Source organism: Dipodomys spectabilis, unplaced genomic scaffold (assembly GCF_019054845.1).
Source record: "Dipodomys spectabilis isolate Male_0828 unplaced genomic scaffold, ASM1905484v1 ptg000147l, whole genome shotgun sequence".
In the NCBI taxonomy this organism is placed as follows: Eukaryota; Metazoa; Chordata; class Mammalia; order Rodentia; family Heteromyidae; genus Dipodomys; species Dipodomys spectabilis.
In genome coordinates, this window is record NW_024870824.1 from 12,892,000 (window position 1) to 12,911,077 (window position 19,078).

A 19,078-nucleotide genomic window follows, 5' to 3' on the forward strand; every position below is an offset into this window, starting at 1 on the left:
CTCATGCCTGTAATCTTAGCTACCTAGGAGACTGAGAGCTGAGGATCATGGTTCGAAGTCAGCCCAGGTAGGAAAATCCGTGAGACTCTTATCTCCAATTAATCACAGAAAAGGCCAGAAGTGGTGCTGTGGCTCAAGTGGTAGAGCACTCGCTTGGAGCAAAAAGGAGCTCAGGGACAGCACTCAAGCCCAGAGTTCAAGCAAAAACAAACAAAGTTTCAGGTAATCATATACCCAGGGAAGTATGCTTTGTATTACAAATGAAAATTTGTAAGAAAGAATATGGAAGGACAATAGTTATTCCCAGATATATCCATCCTTACGAGGCTAATAGATTTGGATCACTCCCTCAGATCACCTGCTTTTATCCTGGTTTTATCTGCTTATTTCTCAAGTAAAGACAATCTTGCCCCCAAAGGATAGATGCCAGTCAGTCATGGTGGTACACGCCTGTAGCCCAGCAATTGGGAATCTGAGGCAGGAAGTTCACAAGTTCCAAGCCAATCTGGCCTAGACAGGGTTTGAGGTCAGCATGGGCTGCATAGTGAGATCTGTCTGAAAAGAATAAAATTAAAAAGTTGTTCCTTGATTTGCTCAGACTACTCAGCTGGCCTTGTTTTGTTCCTCAATTCTGTCCATACCTTCCATTCCTTGACCCTCAGCTCCTTTGTATTGTCTTTTAACCAGTGTTATCTTTTGTACCTATTTTTAATCATTTTTAATTATCTTTAAATAGTTGTACAAAAGAATTCCAATTCAACGTGCTTATTTATGTTTACAGTACATCTTGATCATTGTTCAATAGATGATGTGAGTATAACATTGTAGAAACATAAGAAAACACAGCTGAATACTTAGTCATTTTTTAATCTCACTGTCCAGAAGTAATTACTCAATGTTTTGTTACAGTCATCTAGCATGTTCATTAACATTTAGGTAATCTCTATGCGCGCGCGCACACACACACACACACACACACACACACACACTCACTGTGGGGCGGGGGGGCATGTGCATGTGCTCCACTTACAGCTTTTTGCTGTTTAATTGGAGATGAGAGTCCTGCTTGGGCTGGCTTCAAATAACAATTCTCAGATCTCAGCCTCCTGAGTAGCTAGGGTTAGAAGCATGAGCCAATGGCACCTGGCAACATGAGTGCAGTGAATTTCTCCTATTACATGTGACAGTACATTATGAGTGACATGGCCATGCATTATAGATCAATATTAGCAATGGTAATGACTGAGAGTTTTTCATTCTATGAATATATGATCAGCAACTCCACTTGACTTGCTATCTGTGCACCAGTTTCTCCAGGATGGATTCCATTCTTGTGGTTCTCTTGCCCCTTACTCTCCTCACTGCATCCCCAGTTCCACTTCCAGAAGCAAAAGCATATCAGGTCTTATCTCTACCTCTCTTCTGCATGGATTCTCTCTCCAAAAGAGCCTTGTAGATTGAGCAGTTCGTTGAAGACCTAAAGTAATGTCTCCCTAAACTCCATTATGCAAGCCTGCCACCGTGAGAGGAGATGCTCAGAGATCCCACATAAAATACAATCCCAGTGGACAGAGAGGCTTTGGGTTCTACCCAAATTGTGGGGACTATCAGACTGCTAAGCTGATTGCAAGCAAGACTCGTGTGAGACCATTTCTGTATGAGAAAACCAATTTCAACTAGAAAAAATGCATTTTACTGAATTAATTATTCAGAGAGACAACCAATTTGACAAATGTGATAATTTCTGAGATGGTTTATTTTTAAAAAAATCAATGATTGATTTCAAACTAATTGTTCTTTCTCTCAGTTGAACATCCTAATGATCTAAACTCTTTGAGACTTATAATTTCTAGACAAGGCTGAAGACAAACTATAGTCTCAGACAGCACTTGCTATTTTCAGGTGGTTTGCATCACCATTTTCTTACCATCAGTACTAACAACTGGGCAGAACCAGCGTCATTAGCCCTCTATTACAAATGCTGAGAAGAAAGGATGACATTTCTTGAGCACATACTATATGCAAGATGATAAATACATTATGAATATTTATTCCTCACAAAAACCCTAATAGGTTAGGCATGCAATTAAAATCCCATTTTCCAAATGAGTATAAGTGTAAGAAAAAGTAAACAACCTTAATGATGTAAGTGGAAACAGTGGAGCCAGAATTCCAAGTTGGTGCAGATCCAGAGTTCACCCACTCACACAAGTTCACAGAGTCAAGCCCAAATTCTGGTTCTTGGCATCATGAATGAGGACAAGAGACAGAGCATCTGGTAGCTTGAGTTCAGAACCCAAACCTGCTATTTCCCAACTATCACCTCTCACAAGTTACTAAACCACTCTGTTTTGCTCAGTTGCTCTGATAAATGGAGATAATGAGAGTCTACCTACATTGAAATAGCCAATACACACGTATACACATTCACACAATTAGCACATAGTGAACGTCCTAATTAGCTGTTAATATGACACCTTTTTTCCTCCAGCCTCAAAACTAAGTTTGTATTTTATTGGTCTGTGTGCCTTGGCAGGTTCCTCGAGCCAAGGCCTTATACAACTACAGAGGGCAGAATCCTGGCGACCTGAGCTTTAATAAGGGAGATGTTATTCTCCTCCGGAAACAACTGGATGAAAATTGGTACCAGGGAGAGATCAATGGGCTCAGTGGCATCTTCCCAGTCAGCTCCGTGGAAGTCCTCAAGCAACTGCCCCAGCCACCCCCTCTCTGCAGGGCTCTGTACAACTTCGACCTACGGGACAGGGGGAAGAGTGAGAACCAGGACTGTCTGAGCTTCCTCAAGGTAATATTCTGGGGCGTGTGTGTGTGTGTGTGTGTGTGTGTGTGTGTGTGTGTGTGTGTGTGTGTGTGTGTGCATATAAAACTAACTACTGTGTGTGGTACAATTCTAACTACTTGGAAGTAAATTTCCAGTGAAACCAACTGTTCTGTAGACATCTTTAAGCTTTATCTATTTTGATCACCAAAATAAGTATCCACACATTCATTCATGCATTCTACAATGCCTTTTGATCACATATTCTTTGAAGGCACTGGGGATAGAAAAGGAAGAAGCCACATTCCCTGCCCTACGGCAGAAACAAATACGTAGACAGAAACTAAAACATGGTCTAATAATGTACTATGCGAAACTCTTATCTCTTTGACACATAAGGGAATTCTTTTTCTATTGTCTTTAAGTAGTTGTACAAAGGCACTGCCCTTCAACAAAGCAGTTTCTGAACACAACTCATCTTGATCAATGTCAACCTTTTCATCATCCTCTCTCATCCTTCCCAAACCACCCCTTCCCTCACTTTTCTTAATAAGGGTATTCTTGCTGATTCACATGGTCACCTAATTCCACTCATCTATGACATTCTATTTTGCTGTAAACACAGTATTCAAACATGCAATAATATAATCATAACTTTACACATAACCACTTACAAGATAATAGTCTACAAGCACATTATTTGCTCTAAGATTTTTTGACCTCCTGTTTTATTGCACAACTCTTCACTGTTTGCAAGATAGTCCTACAAATCTAGACTACTTTGTCTTGGCATTCAGAATTAGTTATTCTATACATTCAAATTCTGCCATAGAAAGTAAAGTTGGAGTTATTTTCTTTCTTTCTTTTTTATTGTGAACATACTGTACAGAGGGGTTACAATTACATGGGCAAGATAATGTGTACATTTCTTATCAAGCATTGTAGCCTCCTTTGTTTCCCCTTCCCATCCCATCCTCCCCCCACCCCTTTTATTTTCATTCTTTGCTACCTAGGATAAGAAGGCTAATCGAGTGCAAAAGCTGTTACAATGGCCCAAGAAATGCCTTTTGTTTCATAAAATATTTGTATTCTGTGACTACAAGAAATGAGATTTAATTCATAAATGAGATTTAATTTCAAAATGATATTTAAGTAATTGTTTATTGAGTGCCTCCTAAATCAGATCCTGTGCTGAGTTCTAGAGATACAAGATTGTGATTGAAAATTGCCACAACACTGATCAAGACACATGTATCAGAAAGTGGGTTGGTTGTCTCGAGTACTCCTTATCCTTCTTGAGTACCCAGATTTGATAAGTTTATTGTTTTTCATATTGCAAAATAATAAAGATCATAATTCAGAATAAGACTCCTAAGGAAAATCTTTCTACAGCCCAAACTATAAAGTTTATACTTAGACTACAGTTAGAGGGATGATTGAACTAAATATATATATATATATGCATATATATATATATATATATATTGAATACTTACTCTATGCCAGATATTAGACACTGTACTTTGGAGACATAGGCAAGAAATACTATCTGCTTCCTTGGCCTTTGCCAGCAATTAGCAAATAGAAACACTCCACACATCCATCCCTTGAGCCCAGTCAGGTGTCAAGTTGGCCACTGGGAACAAAGTGATGAGCCAATCTCCCTACCTTCATGGAACTGTCAGTCTGATGGGAGAAACAGACACATCAATGGAAAATTATGACAAAAGACCAGAAGAGAAAATTTGGCTGATTTTGAGGGCTGTGGAATGCTGAGGCATCACTAGGCAATCTGTGGTCATCTTAAACTCAGCAAGCATATCAAAAGGACACTCAAGATCCCCCTGCCAAAGTGGCTCTTTTCCTAGGGCTTTCTATTTCCATTACTCAGACATTTATTTATGTGTGTCTTTACTCCTTCATGCATGGATATTTTCCAGAAATATTTATTGCATACCTACTGAAGGAGACCACAATATTAGGTGAACTAAACAGACAATGGCCTTGCACACATGGAGTTTATGGTCTTATAATGGAAAGAGATGACAAACTACAAATATAAATTTGCAAATTATACTAAGACAAAAGAAGCTTAAAATGTATAGTATAGTAGTGATTTTAGAATTTAGGATTTTAGGATTAGGATATGAGATAGAAGGTTTTATATCCCCAGAAAGTCTTTATGGACAAAGATACAGATAAGATTTAATGAATATGTATATACATGGGAAGGTGTCTGTAACATCAAAAGATATTAAGTAGGAAGACATTACGTCTTATATGGTGACTTCCTTTGTAGGAAGTACAAAAACAGGTAAGTGAATGTACAGTACTAGAAGTCAAAGTACTTAGGGACAGGAAAGACACAAAGCTGACTCATGGACACTGGATTTAGTATCTTGAGTTAGATGGGGGTTTTATGGCTATAATCAAAATTCCTTCAGCTTTGCACCTAAAATCTATGCACTTTAATGCATGCATGCATATTTTTGAAAAAAATAAAAATCAATATATATGTTATCTTTTATATTGATATTTTAAAAACGTAGAGGAAAATATGTTAACCAAGCTGTTAACAGTGGTTCTCTCTATGGTGGTAGATGAACTTTTTGCTTATCCATAGTTCCAAGTGTTTCTAGAAATTTACATATGATCTTTTCGTAATTTAAAAAATTTGAATAAAATATGCTGTATGTTTGATATATTGAAACTGAATAGGTTCTGAAAGTCATCAGAATGAGAATGAAGTTCATTATTCTCTTTGTCAAGCTCAAATATGTCTCCTTGATGGCTTCATTTTTAACTTCTCCTCCAGATGAATTTAAAGGAGAATCTGGGATTCTGCTGGTTATTGAAATTATGAACATTTCCAAGTTTTCCTACTGGAGTCCACTGAGCCTCCAAAGTAATTCTACTCCTCTTCTTGTCCTAATTATGTAAATATTTCTGGTTATGGAGAAAGTCCATTTTAGTAGGAAGATCTCCTAGACAATTCATTCAAGAGCTACATCCCTTGTATCCGGACTGATTGCTACTGGATGTTTTCACCATTTGGAAGCTGAGGAGAAAGGCTGACCACGTGACTTTCTCTTTCAGGATGACATCATCACTGTGATCAGCAGAGTGGACGAGAACTGGGCAGAAGGGAAGTTAGGAGACAAAGTGGGCATTTTCCCTATCTTGTTTGTGGAGGTATGTGAGTCCTTTCCTTTACCCAGAAATGCCTGACAGAAATTCCTGTTTGACAGAGGCTTGTTTCAGATCTAACCCAAGACTTAAGAAAAGACACCATACATTTGTAATCCCGATACACCTGGTCAGTGCTTCCTACCTGTTCACATTCTACTCATTTTATAAAGCTCAGCTTTATAACCCACACTGATCCATAAGGTTTCAGCAACCAAAGGATGGAGTTATGGCTCAAGTGGCAGAGCACCTACCTAACAAGTTCAAGGCCCTGAATTCAAAAGTATGGCCCAAACCAAACAAAATATCCAACACCTAGCAGAGCACTTTTTTATTTCTTCTCTGAACATTTTATCATGTTTATTTTACTTCATAAGCTAGCTAACACATAAGAAATGTATTTAAAACTAAATAAAAATTTACCTAGCCAGTATATAAATCTGGGTGGAGCCAGGCACCAATGGCTCATAATCCTAGCTACTCAGGAGGCTGAGATCTGAGGATCTTTGGTTCAAAGCCAGCCCAGGCAGAAAAGTCTGTGAAACTCTTATGTCCAATTAACCACCAGAAAACCAGAAATGGTGCTGTGGTTCAAGTGGTAGAGTGCTTACCTTGAGCTGAAGAGCTCAGGGACAGCACCCAGGCCCAGAGTTCTAAATAAAAAAAATTAAATAAATAAATAAATAAATCTGGGTTGAATCACCAGCAAAAGAAATGTAGTCAAACAAAAAAAAATTAGTTTAACAAATAAATTTTTAAAAACCTTGAAAGTTGTCAGGGAAACTTTAGAACCCAACTGGATATAGTCATACATGCCTATAGTCTCATTTACTTCATTAGGATAATCATTGTTCAAGGATAGCCTGGGGAAAATGTTATCAAGACCCCTCTCAATTATCAAAGCAGGCAAGGTGATTCAGACCTAGAATTACAGCTGCTCATGAATTTCAGGCCAATCAGGGTCTATCTCAATAACAAAACTCAAATAAAATATTTGGACACATGGCTCCAGTTGTAGAGTGCTTGCCTAGCATGCATCAGGCCTTGATTTCAATCACCAGTACTTTAGATGATGATGATGTAGAGGAGGAGGCTGCAGGGAGGAAGATGGAGGAGGAGAAAGACAGCATTCAATATGATCTGTTCTAAATATATAGTCAGTCACTCAAGTAATTTTTCATTGAGTGCCTCCTACATCAGGTTCTGTGCTGGGTGCTAGAGATAGGAGATGGTGACTGAAAATTTCCACACCACGGATCAAGGCATGTGTATCAGAACTGAGTCCTTCTTGAGTACTTCTTGTCCCCTGTCCTACATTTCTGATTTCCTATAGTCTCTTTGGAAATGTCCTTTGTTTTCTATCTCTTAATCTAAGCCATTCACATCTAATTGAGCCATGCAGTAACTAAAGATACAAGATGGTGATGGTTTGGGCTCTCTGAGACCATGGATTCAGATATTTAAGTAATTACTAATGTGGTGAATGACGCAGAGTTAAGTACAGAGAATCATTAGAGGGTGATGGTGTGTGGCTTACCTTAATGGGGCTCAGCAGATGACACTTGAGCCAAGGTCAGACATGACTAGAGTTAAACAGGTAAAAGGAGGAAGTTGCATTTCAGGGCAGAGGCAGCATGTTTAGGAACCTTGCAGGAGGAGCAGATGCAGTGTGTAAGAGCCAAAAGAACTCCCCACAAAAGGGCTAGAAATAGCTTGAGGGGAATGCAGCTGCCGAACACCCAGAAGGCCCTGCATTTCAGAGTAGGATCTCACTTTATGTCTGAGCCCAATCCAGGGTTAGCCTGGGCTGTGATCCTTTTACTCGGGCATGATAGGCACAAGCCACTGGGCTTGAGCTTCTTCTATAGCTGGGATTAAAGGCACAACCCACTGCCCCAAGCCGGTTGGTTCAGATGGGGCCTCCCCAACTTTTAAGCCCAGGCTGGCCTCAAATCTCAACCTCTGATTTCCACTTCTCAATTCATTTTGATTACAAGGCTTCAGCTACCAACCCTCTCTCTCCTCTCTTTCATGTAATCCAGGCTAGCTTTGAACTCACTATGTAACCCATGCTGGCCTCCATTGTTTTGTTCCTGCTGCTTGGATCTCCTTGGTTCTGGAATTACAGGCGTGCATCTGGCTCAGATGGAAAAAAAAATACTCTGAAAAAGGAAAAAAACAACAACAACAACAAGAAGAGTAGTCACTTGATGCATGGCTCAATTAGACATTAGTAGCTAAGAGTAAGAGATAGAAAACAAAGAACATTTCCAAAACTTCCATAGGACATTGAAAGAGTGGAGGACAGGAGACAAGAAGGACCCCCCCCCTTTCTGGTACACATGCCGAGATCGGTAGTGTGGCAATTTTCTGGGTCAGAATGACGCAGAAAGGTGCTCGACTCCTCTGACAGAAATCAGATGCAATTAGCACCTCATTGGATGCCTAGGAAAAGTGAGAATTTTTGCCTGGCCTCCTACTTTATTTGGAAGTCCTTCTCACAGCTCTGGGGAAACAACACCACTGATTTTATTACTCATTTCTGAAACTCTTTTTAACCAAAACTTCTAATTTAATGATTATTCATTCGGATACTCTTTCTACCACTTTACCTTCAAAATTAGTGATTAAAGCACCCTCCAAATTATCATCCAACTAGCCATTGCTTCATTTGTTCTCCTAATTGCTAGGAGTGGGAAAAGATAATCAAGTGCTTGCTCTAATCTGGGAGCCTGCTTTTCAAAAATTACTTGATATCTAAATTGAGCTTTTTCAACCAGTACTTAAATTTTGACTCCAGTAATTCTATTAAGACTAGGACTTGCTGAAAACTCATTAAGCCTTGAATTGCCAGAGCCATGCGAAGCACCAAGAAGAAAGGCTTTCTTTCTTTTTATTCTACATTCATTCTCTTATTTATTCATTTTTTATTATCTTTAACTAGTTGTACAAAGGGGTTTCAATCCAACATATCCATTTATGTGAACAATGCATCCTGATGAATGTCACCCAAGAATGGCTTTCTTATGAAGGAGATAAGGTCTTTTTTCATAAACAGAGTTTGTCCTGTTAATGTATCATTTGATTTCTTAAATTGCATCTGCGTAAGAGGTAGCGAAACAAACATCAAGTTTCTGACTGTTCTGGTCAAGATTGTTCCCTCAGGGCTGCTTGAGATCCATGAAGCTCAAGGACTTTGCTTCAAGAGACCTGCAGGCCTCTTCCCCGCTGAACGATATTCACACTGGAAGGACAGGCAGACGGGCTCAGGGGCCCTCTGTTAGTGTCCTTGCCAGAAAGGCCCTGATAGTGGGACTCATAGGGCCAGACCAATTAGGCCAAAGCAGAAAAAATTGACCTTATTTCATTATAGCTGTGAATGTCTATGAAACACATTATGCGTTAAATTCAGAGTGTATCATGCTGGGAGCTGGTGACTCATGCCTGTAATCCTAGCTACTCAGGAAGCTGAGGTCTGAGGATCATGGTTCGAAGCCAGTCCAGGCAGGAAAGTCTGTGAAATGCATATTTGCAGTTAACCACAAAAAGCCAGAAATGGAGCTGTGGCTCAAGTGGTAGAGCACCAGCCGTGGGATAAAAAGCTAGCACCTAGGCTTTGAGTTCAAGCCCCTGGCACACAGAAAAGCATGCATTGCTCTCTTAAAGAGACAAGTGTTCTAGAGGAACATAGGACACTGTTGCCAGTCCGGGTAGAAATCAGAACCTGCCTGAAAACTTCCAATATCTTCCTCATTGGTCTCCCTACTTCTCCTGGCACTTCTGATTAATGACCACAATGAACTCTTTTCTTAAAAATAGTTCATTTTTAAAATTATTTTATTTTGTTGTAAAGGTGTTGTACAGAAGAGTTACAGTTACATCAGTAAGGTACATATCTTGTCAAATATTGTTACCCATTCCTTCATTTCACAATGAGCTCAATTTATATACAAAGAAGAAAATGTGTGTGTGTGTGTGTGTACATGATGTGTGTGTGTGTGTGTGTGTGTGTGTGTGTATAGATGGGGGAGGGGGTAATAATTCAGTTCTCTGAGTTTTGATAAGTGTGTCCAGTTGTATAAGCACACTCCATTAAGATACAGACTAGTTCCAACCCCAGCATCCCAAATTCCCCATGATTCACCTCTGTTGCTAGTTCTTCCCTGGCCCTCAGTACCTGACAACAACTAATCTATTCCCTGTCCCTATGGCTTTCCTTTTCCTAGAATATCCTAAAATGGGATCATACCTGATGGAACTTCTTTAACGTTCATAGTTAAAGAGCAATGAATCCAGATGGTTTTGTGTATCAGTAATTGCATTGCTGAGCAGCATCCCATTGCATGGATGGACCACAGATATTGTACCTTTTTAATAGTAGAAAGACATTCAGGGTTATTTTCTATTGTTGACAACTATAAAACACTGAGATTTACTTGGGAAACTGAGGCAGAAGGATCATGAACTTAGGGCCAGCCTGGGCAATTAATGAGAGTCTCAAAGAAAAAGAAAAAGGAAAGCATTTGCATAGCAGTGAGTGAGCCTAAGTTTTTATTTCTCTTGAGTAATTACCTAAGAGTAGGATTGCTGGGTCAGATGCTAAGTATGTGTTTAACTCTAAGAAACCGCCAAATTGTAACATGAGCTTTTCAAAGCATAAATCAGATCCTGTCACTCCTTCACATAAATCTGGCCAGAGGCTTCCTATTACACTGAAAATAAAAATAAAACCTCCTAGGCCCTGTATGATCTGGTCCTTGGCACATTCTCTGTCCCTCCTTCCCTCCCTCCCTCCTTCCCTCCCTCCCTCCCTTCCCTCTCTCTCTCTCTCTCTCTCTCTCTCTCTCTCTCCTTCCCTCCCTCTCTTTTTATTTCTCTCTCTCTGATGCCTCCTCTCTTACTACCTTTTGCTAATCTGTTCTGACGCATCCTTCTCTGTTTCTTTCTTCCCTCTTTTTCTCAAACAGAATAGCTCATTCCCTAAGACTTTTCCTGTAGTTTATAATCGTTCTGCTTGCCATTTTCACCGGGCCAGCTCCTTATTATCTGTTATCTCTATTCAAATGTCACCTTCTCAGAGGGTCTTCCTGGACCTTCCAACCTAAAATAGCCACTTCCTCCCATCTATCATGTTAGAGCACCGATCACTATCTGATACTTTCTTGTTTAGTTTGCCAGCTAGCTCTGTCATTTATATCATTCCTTCTGGGCCTCAACTTCCTTGTCTCTAAAGTAGAACTTAATGACACCCATTTCCTGCTTGATGAGTTTTTCCCAGCAAGACAAACCAGAGGTAGGAAGAAAGACTAGATCTTCTTTAAAATATTTTTATCTCACCTATTTTAATCCTTTGCACATCGGCATTTAAAATGTTTTTAAGTGGGAATATTTCTTCCTAACCACAATAGTTGAATTTTTAGAGGAAGATGGGGTTTTGGGAGAACAATTGATGACAATTATAATAGTGGAAATGTAAGTAATCATCCTGAAATCTAAGACTTGGTTTGTATGAGCTTTTGTTTGTCCAGTGTACTTTAGATTTTAGAAAAAGAACCACAGGGGCCATTATTGGGCCAAGCTAGTAAAATTAAATAAATAAATAAAACAGACCATAATATGGCACTGGCATGGAGCCGGCTAGTTCTACACTAAAAGTGTTAGGAATTTTGGTATACTGGTAACTCTACAAACAGGACTACCCTTTATCTCCCTTTTATTACTAGCATACTACTAACTAAAAGGCATAAACAAGGGAGAAAGAAAAGAAGAGAGTATTTAAAAGATAAAAGGAAAGACACTTTAGCAAAAAGATTCAGCCTCCTGAGTGTATTGGCATTCTATCTCAAGCCTAAAGTATGTATTTATGTCTCATACCTAATGTATAACTTGAAGTTGATAAAAAGGTTTTTTTGTTTTTTGTTTGTTTTGGGTCCAGTCGTGGGCCTGAACTCTGGGCCTGGGCGCTGTCCCTCAGCTCTTCAGCTCAAGGCTAGCGCTCTACCACTTGAGCCACAATGCCACTTCCGGCTTTTTTTTTTCTGCTTATGTGGTGCTGAGGAATTGAACCCAGGGCCTCATGCATGCAAGGCAATTGCTCTACCACTGAGCTACCTTTCCAGTCCCAAAAGGAAGTTTTTTTATGCCCACCAGGGAGTGGCCATCTGCAGCAGTGACTAAAGAAAGTGGCATGTGATCTGGCTTCTGGCTGGCCTGGAGAAGAACTTAGCTGCTGGCTTGATACCAGCTAGTGTAACTTCTCATGGGAATTTCTGTCTTTTCAGCCCAACCTTACTGCAAGACACCTATTAGAGAAGAACAAAGGGCATCAGTCATCCCGCATGAAAAACCTCTCTCTGGTATCTTCATCTCCCAGAGACAAAACCACCGCTACAGCCAGCCTCCGTAGAGGCCCAGGCTCCAGAAGGAAGGGGGCCGGCCAGTTCTCTATCACTACTGCTTTGAACACGCTCAATCGGATGGTCCATTCTCCTTCGGGGCACCATGTGGCAGAGATCAGCACTCCAGTGCTCATCAGCTCCAGCAACCCTTCTGTGACCACACAGCATACGGAGAAGGCAAACCTCCCAGCCAGCTCTACTGGGCAGGTAAGGCTAGATTCCTGGGTTACAGGAGGCAAGAACCCTGCCCCACAGCCCCCTAAATATTTCAATGTTGGTATTTTCATCCTTGCTATAAAGTAAAAAGTACCCATAGCATATTCTTGCTCTGCAAAAATATGAACTATATGTCACATGTATTACCTATGGGAGCTGGATATGTCATTTCATTCTTTTCATTTCATTGGTTTTCTTGTCCTGTACTGTGTCATGACATAATTCCTGTCACTTAGACAGCTTCTCTTCCTGAAGACCATGACATCCATTTTCCAGAGCGGGTTTTTTCATCACCGTTCAAGGCTCACTTACCCATACTTGAGCAATGGCTGTCTAAGGTGTCACACCGAAGGAAAGCAAGTGAAATCAGGCTATTCTCAGAACTGACTGCATAAGTTGGGAGGCCCAATTCCAAATGAAAATGCAAACCCCTTGCTCAAAAATGATTAACATTTCAAGAAGGCACCAGAAAAAAGCCATCTGGCAAAGCAAGAAAGCAAGCGATGGCCCTGAGTGACAATTCCCACACCCATGAAGCCAGCCCAGGTATTCTCCTATGGAGAACCTAATGAGCTAATGTACCTAAGTACATTAATGTACCTAAGCACATTGATGCCTAGCAAAGCATAGTTCTCAGGAAGCATCAGCCCTTAATGCTACTTTTATGATTAACCCTGGTCACTGAGTTGCCATCTGAAGAGAGATGAGCTAAAGTGTGTTAAGGCCATCTAGAATCTGAAGTCCTTCTAACAGCATGTGGCTATTCAGGCTGAAGGGCACTTTAAAAGAAGGAGTGGAGGTATGAGGTAAAGTAATTAAGAAGGACTATGTGTTGAGTGTTTAGCTGAAAATACTCTTTGTAACTATGCAGGTGGCAACTTGAAAGGACAAACTTCAACTTGCTCTCATGTATTTTTTTAACGAAGCTGTAAATCTTGTTTTTAAACATGAATTTCTACCTTGGGTTTAAATGGCTTAATTGAACTCTAATCCCTTTTTAACAAGACAAGGAAGAAGGAGAGAGTCAAGGGCTCTTCAAAGACCTGTGTGCTGGTCTGAAAGGAAAACAATCTCCCACTACAACACTTGATGTTTTATTGTACTGTCCAACTGCCTAAGAGGTTGGCTGCTCCTATAATCCTGCCCACCTGAATACCATCACACACAATCACATACACACGTACACATACATACACACATATATACATACACATGCACACACACACACACCTATGTTGTCCATTACACTATCCTAGCAATAATAACTTCCTACTCACACTTTCCAAATACTTTTTACAAGTACATACATGCATTGTGCCCAAAGTTGTTCTTGTAACACACACACACACACACATACACACACACACTTTAAAAATAGGGCTTCGATGTAAAGCCAAAGAATCACTTAAGTTTTCAAAGGCATTCTGGATTTAGATACTTAGATATATAAAAGTACAACCCACACTCTGTAATAAGCTAGCTCACTCAGCTGTGAGTGGGCTTCCCACAAAGCCCTTTTCATTTGTATTCCTGTTCATTTACCACACCTACAGAGAGGACAGATCAGAGGGAAGAACCTTAGAAGGATTTAAAGCAATGTAACACCATCTTAACCTTTCTGAGTTTGCACAGAGAGAATGCTGAAGGAGGCATCCACATGGCCTGTTCTCACTACCTCTGGGAAGCACTGGCAGGTTCTAGATGGTTGAGAATATCTCTATGTTTGTCTAGTGTTGTCAGAACAGACTCACATACCACACGGAGAAGCTAACAAAAGGAACAGAAAGTTGAGCAAATGACAAGTCCTCCTGCTTCTTTTTTTTCCCCCTCTAATACTCTTGGGAGCTGTGGTTTGGTCTAGCTCCACACAGCGGGAACAGCTGACACCCCACATGGTCCCTGAACCCCAGGAGGTGCTCATTAGGTCAAGGAATCAAGATATTTGACTTAGAAATCTGGGCAGGTGGAGACATGCACTTAGGAAAGACTGAAGGAAGAATTAAGTTCCTATAGAAACATCCAGATCAGAATAATTCTTTCAACTAGTAAATTTCATTGAATGTACAACATGCTAATAACCATAGTGAGTGTCAGGTGTTCAGCTACCAAATTAAGGCAGAAACAATAATAATAATAATGTTAGAGATAGATAGATAGATAGACAGACAGACAGACAGACAGACAGATAGATAGATAGAGCTCTAGTCTCCTGTGTTCTGACTTCATTCCCAATATGTGGTAGGAGCTCTATAGGAAAGGCACCTTACCACAAGGTAAACAGTTACATTTTCCTTCTGTAAAGCCACGAAAGAAAAATGATTTGGTAAAATTCATGTAGTCAGTAAAGAGTCTGGATTGATGTTATAACTGTCTAATTCTTAATTCTTAAACATAAGGTCTTGGTTCTACACTACACTGAGCAACACCTTATACAAATGTGACTTATACTAGAAGTCTCCAGACTTTGTCTCATCCTGGTTGTCTTGTTTCTCACTCTTTTGTTACTTTAAGGCTTTCTAGGATCTCTCCTGTTATGCCTCTCGGTAAAGAAAGGTATCGTATGTCTTTGGCACCTGAAGAAGGCTTTCCCTCACTACTTTAAGAACTACCAACCGAGAATAAATGCTCCTAATATATGGTGCTGCAGACACCAAGATTAAGTTGCTGTTATCAAGATGTTCACAGTCTGAGATATCAAAAAAATAAAAATAAAATATTTAACAATAAAAATTTTTAAAGAACTATCGTGGAGTTGAGACCCCACACTCTGACTTAGGTGATACAGAGACTCCAAAATTAATAAGACAAAATGAAAGACTGACAAAATGTTGGAAAAGGATCTCCCTTTTAATGTCCCACAGTCCTTCAAGGAGGTCTTAGATTGGTGCTAGTCAAACTAATCACCTGCTGTGAGGAAAAGAGAAAAGCAGCTGGCCCAGAGCAACCTATAGCCCCATTTCTAAATGGAAGAATGTTTTTATTGTGTTAATAGGTGACAGCTTTCCAGATATTACAAGTGATATTACAGAGATATATGAAAAAATTAAATGTTTAAAATGTTTCTCACATTTGCTTGGCATCGGTGGCTCACACCTGTCATCCTAGCTACTCAGGAGGCTGAGATCTGAGGATCATGTTCAAAGCCAGCCCGGGCAGGAAAGTCCGTGAGACTCTCATCTCCAATAAACCACCAGGAAACGGGAAGTGGGCTGTGGCTCAAGTGGTAGGGCGCTAACCTTGAGCTGAAGAGCTGAGGGACAGCGCCCAGGCCCAGAGTTCAAGCCCCATGACTGATGAAAAAAAAACAAAAAAACTTTTTCTCACATTTAAAGAACAAGGAATGTGGATATGTTGAAATACTGATGTAGTTCAGAAAACATGGATCTCAAACAAACACATGAATAACCAGAGTAACATGTAATCAGGAATTACTAAAGGACATCTGTTTCCTGCTGTTGGGAATACTGGAATATTTGAATATTAGTTCTTTTGTAGCTAAAGAGTAAAAGGCCCCCCAAAAAATCCCTTAAGATGTTAGCATATTTAGTTGTTAACAACTAGATAAAGGGAGATTGGAGAATAAGAAACCATATTTTAACTTCAGGTGCTATCCAAGTATATACAAATTATAATCTGAAATATGGAAGTTTCAGAGGATAACTCAAACAGTGTAATTCTTTTTTTTTTTTTTTGTAGGGGGAGGGGTCCAGTCGTAAGGCCTGAACTCTGGGCCTGGGCGCTGTCCCTCAGCTCTTCAGCTCAAGGCTAGCGCTCTACCACTTGAGCCACAGCGCCACTTCCGGCTTTTTCTTTTTGCTTATGTGGTGCTGAGGAATCAAACCCAGGGCCTCTGGCATGCAAGGCAAGCGCTCTACCACTGAGCCACCTTCCCAGCCTCAAACAGTGTAATTCTTTAGAAAAATAAAATCATAGTTCATCAAAATAAATATCAGGAGATAGGTATTTGAAAGAGGTGGGTGAGGTCGAGGGTAGAGGGGGTTAAGAGTAGTGGGCAGAATGCAGTAAAAAATTCAGTGCATATCCTACAAAATTAAGAAAAGTGAGGGAAGGGGTGGATTGGGGGAGATGGAGAGAATGTTGAAAGGGGTGATGTTGATCAAGATGTATTGTATTCATAAACTGCTTTGTTGAATGGTAACTCCACTGTATAACTACTTAAAGATCATAAATATACCTATATATATATGTATGTGTGTGTCTACATATATATATATGAATTTTTTTAAAGGAACTATATTTTTAAAATCAGTTCTGAAGTCATCTCATTCCCTCCTGTGGTAGAAACAAATCTAAGAATGTCACTCAGTCTTTTATTATTATTATTATTATCCTTAACTAGTTGTGCAGAGAAGTTTCAATTTAACATGTTTGTGAGTACAATGAATCTTGATCAATGTCACCCTTTCGTCTCTCCCAATTCCATGTGTCCCCTCAAGGCACCTAGTTTGCATTTTCACAGATGTACATTGAGTATGATGACTGCATTCATCCATCTTCCTCTCTCCATTCATCTGCCCTCCTTCCCCTGGACCTCACCCTCCCTGACAATGCATATTCCAACTTCCTGATATTCATGTTGTTAACCTGTAAGTTAGTTGTTCAAAGGAGTTACACCATTGGGGTCCTTCCCTGCATAGACCTTACTTCAGCCAATATGTTTCTGTGTCTATGCATATGAAGCAGTATACATTTACATATATATTTATAATTTAGATCTGATTTCACATATGAGAGAAAACACGCATCCTTTGTCTCTCTACACCTGAGTTAATTCACTTAACATAGTTTTTTCAGGTCTATCCATTTTTCTGCCTATATCCCTCGTTTCTTTTTGTTTGGTTGGTTGGCTTGGTTTTTGTTTTGCAAAAAGCCTAGGGCCTGGGTGCTGGACACTGTTGCTGAGCATTTTTGCTTAATGTTAGCACTGTACCACTTGAGCCACAGCTCTACTTCTGGCTTTTTTTTAAATAGTAGTTTAGTGGAGATAAGAGTCTCTCATAGACTTTCCTGCCCAGGCTGGCTTCAAACCATGATCCTCAGATCTCAGCCTCCTGAGTAACTAGGATTATAGGCGTGAGTCTGGCTTCCTTCATGTCTTAAATCCATGGTTGCTACCTGCTCATGAGGAAAAGCCAGAGCAAGACATTTCATTTTCCTGTTGTCTGAACATCTACCTCTGGGTAGTCTCTTAAGAAGTAGCTTCAGCTATGGACTGAAAATGACTACAGTTGAAAAGAATTCAGGATAGACCTGAAGAGGCTGCATAGGCTCTATCTATGGCGGTTATGGGTGGAGGAGGTCAGGCAGGTGACTTGGCTTGAATGCAGCTGGCTTGGAGGGAGTCCTGAACGTTGTTTCATGGTGCACTGAGAATGCACTCCTCCAAAAGAGAAAGCCCACCGCAAGAGATACAGACTAGAAAAATCCTTGAGCAGTGCAGAGGAATCACATGTACAAGGCACCCTTCCCCTGTGATTTTTAAACTGGCTTGGTTCAGTGTGTGGAGCCTCTTGCTCCCCACGCCCCACCATACACAGAAAAAATGAGTCATCCTTAATTTCCTATAACTGTGCTTCTCAACAAACCCTGACCCTTCAACATATTTTCTTCATCCCTACCCTTCCCATCCCTCATCCCCAGCCTCTCCTCAGTCCCTGGCCTCCTGTATCTTAGAGCCAGAGAAGAAGAGCCTGCTACACAACCAAATAATAATATTATTACTATTATTAATAATAAGAATAATAAAGCTCTCTTTTCTTTCATCCTATATGATCCTATACAGTTAGGTATATGTGTATATAAGTATCTGTGTGCATGTATATGTGTAGGTAATCAGAAAGCCCATTTTGCCATCAAAACAGCCATTGCTTCTGTCCATTCCATGTCCCTCTTAGTTTGATCCTCATCTCTTACGGAGACAACTGTTCTGGCTCCTCAGGGCTATGCTCAATCACTGCGCCCCACCCTCCCAGGACCTCCCATGCCCTCCATCATTCCAACCATAGTCTCCAGTAATGATTTCTTGAAATCCAAATCCTTTCCCCAAATCACCAGTGGCTTCCAATAGCCTCATACACAGCCATACCTCCTGAATATCGAGAAGCCAAGATTTTTAAGTGATAGTTTCCAGACATTATCAGTAGTGTATACTCAGAACTCTTCCGAGTAGGCATTGATAGGTCTATTTTAACAAACAGGGAAAATTTGAGACAGAAAGACTTGGTTACTTTCCCAGAGACTCAAATCTAGAAACAGAGCCAGGATTTCAGGGCAGACCCATGCTCTCTCCCCTAAAAGAGTTCTTAATATAGCATTCTAGACCATACACAACCTGGTTACAGCCCACCTTCCAGCACTCAAGCTCCACACGCATTCACACATATGTGCATGCACATATATGCACACACACGCACAAAAATTACAGTGATCTTCTCAACATTCCTAAACACAGCATATCTAAGACTACCTCATTGCTTTT

The 19,078-nt window shown here is 40.3% G+C and overlaps 1 protein-coding gene across 1 annotated transcript in view; it reads left to right on the plus strand.

The window, feature by feature from the left end:
• The window catches only part of Sh3rf2 (SH3 domain containing ring finger 2), a 133,509-nt gene that overhangs the window by 58,596 nt on the left and 55,835 nt on the right, over positions 1-19,078 (plus strand). The window contains exons 3-5 of the mRNA XM_042692098.1: positions 2,537-2,806; positions 5,876-5,971; positions 12,247-12,570. Of these exons, the coding sequence (XP_042548032.1) occupies positions 2,537-2,806; positions 5,876-5,971; positions 12,247-12,570 (690 nt within the window). The remainder of the gene's footprint in view (positions 1-2,536; positions 2,807-5,875; positions 5,972-12,246; positions 12,571-19,078) is intronic.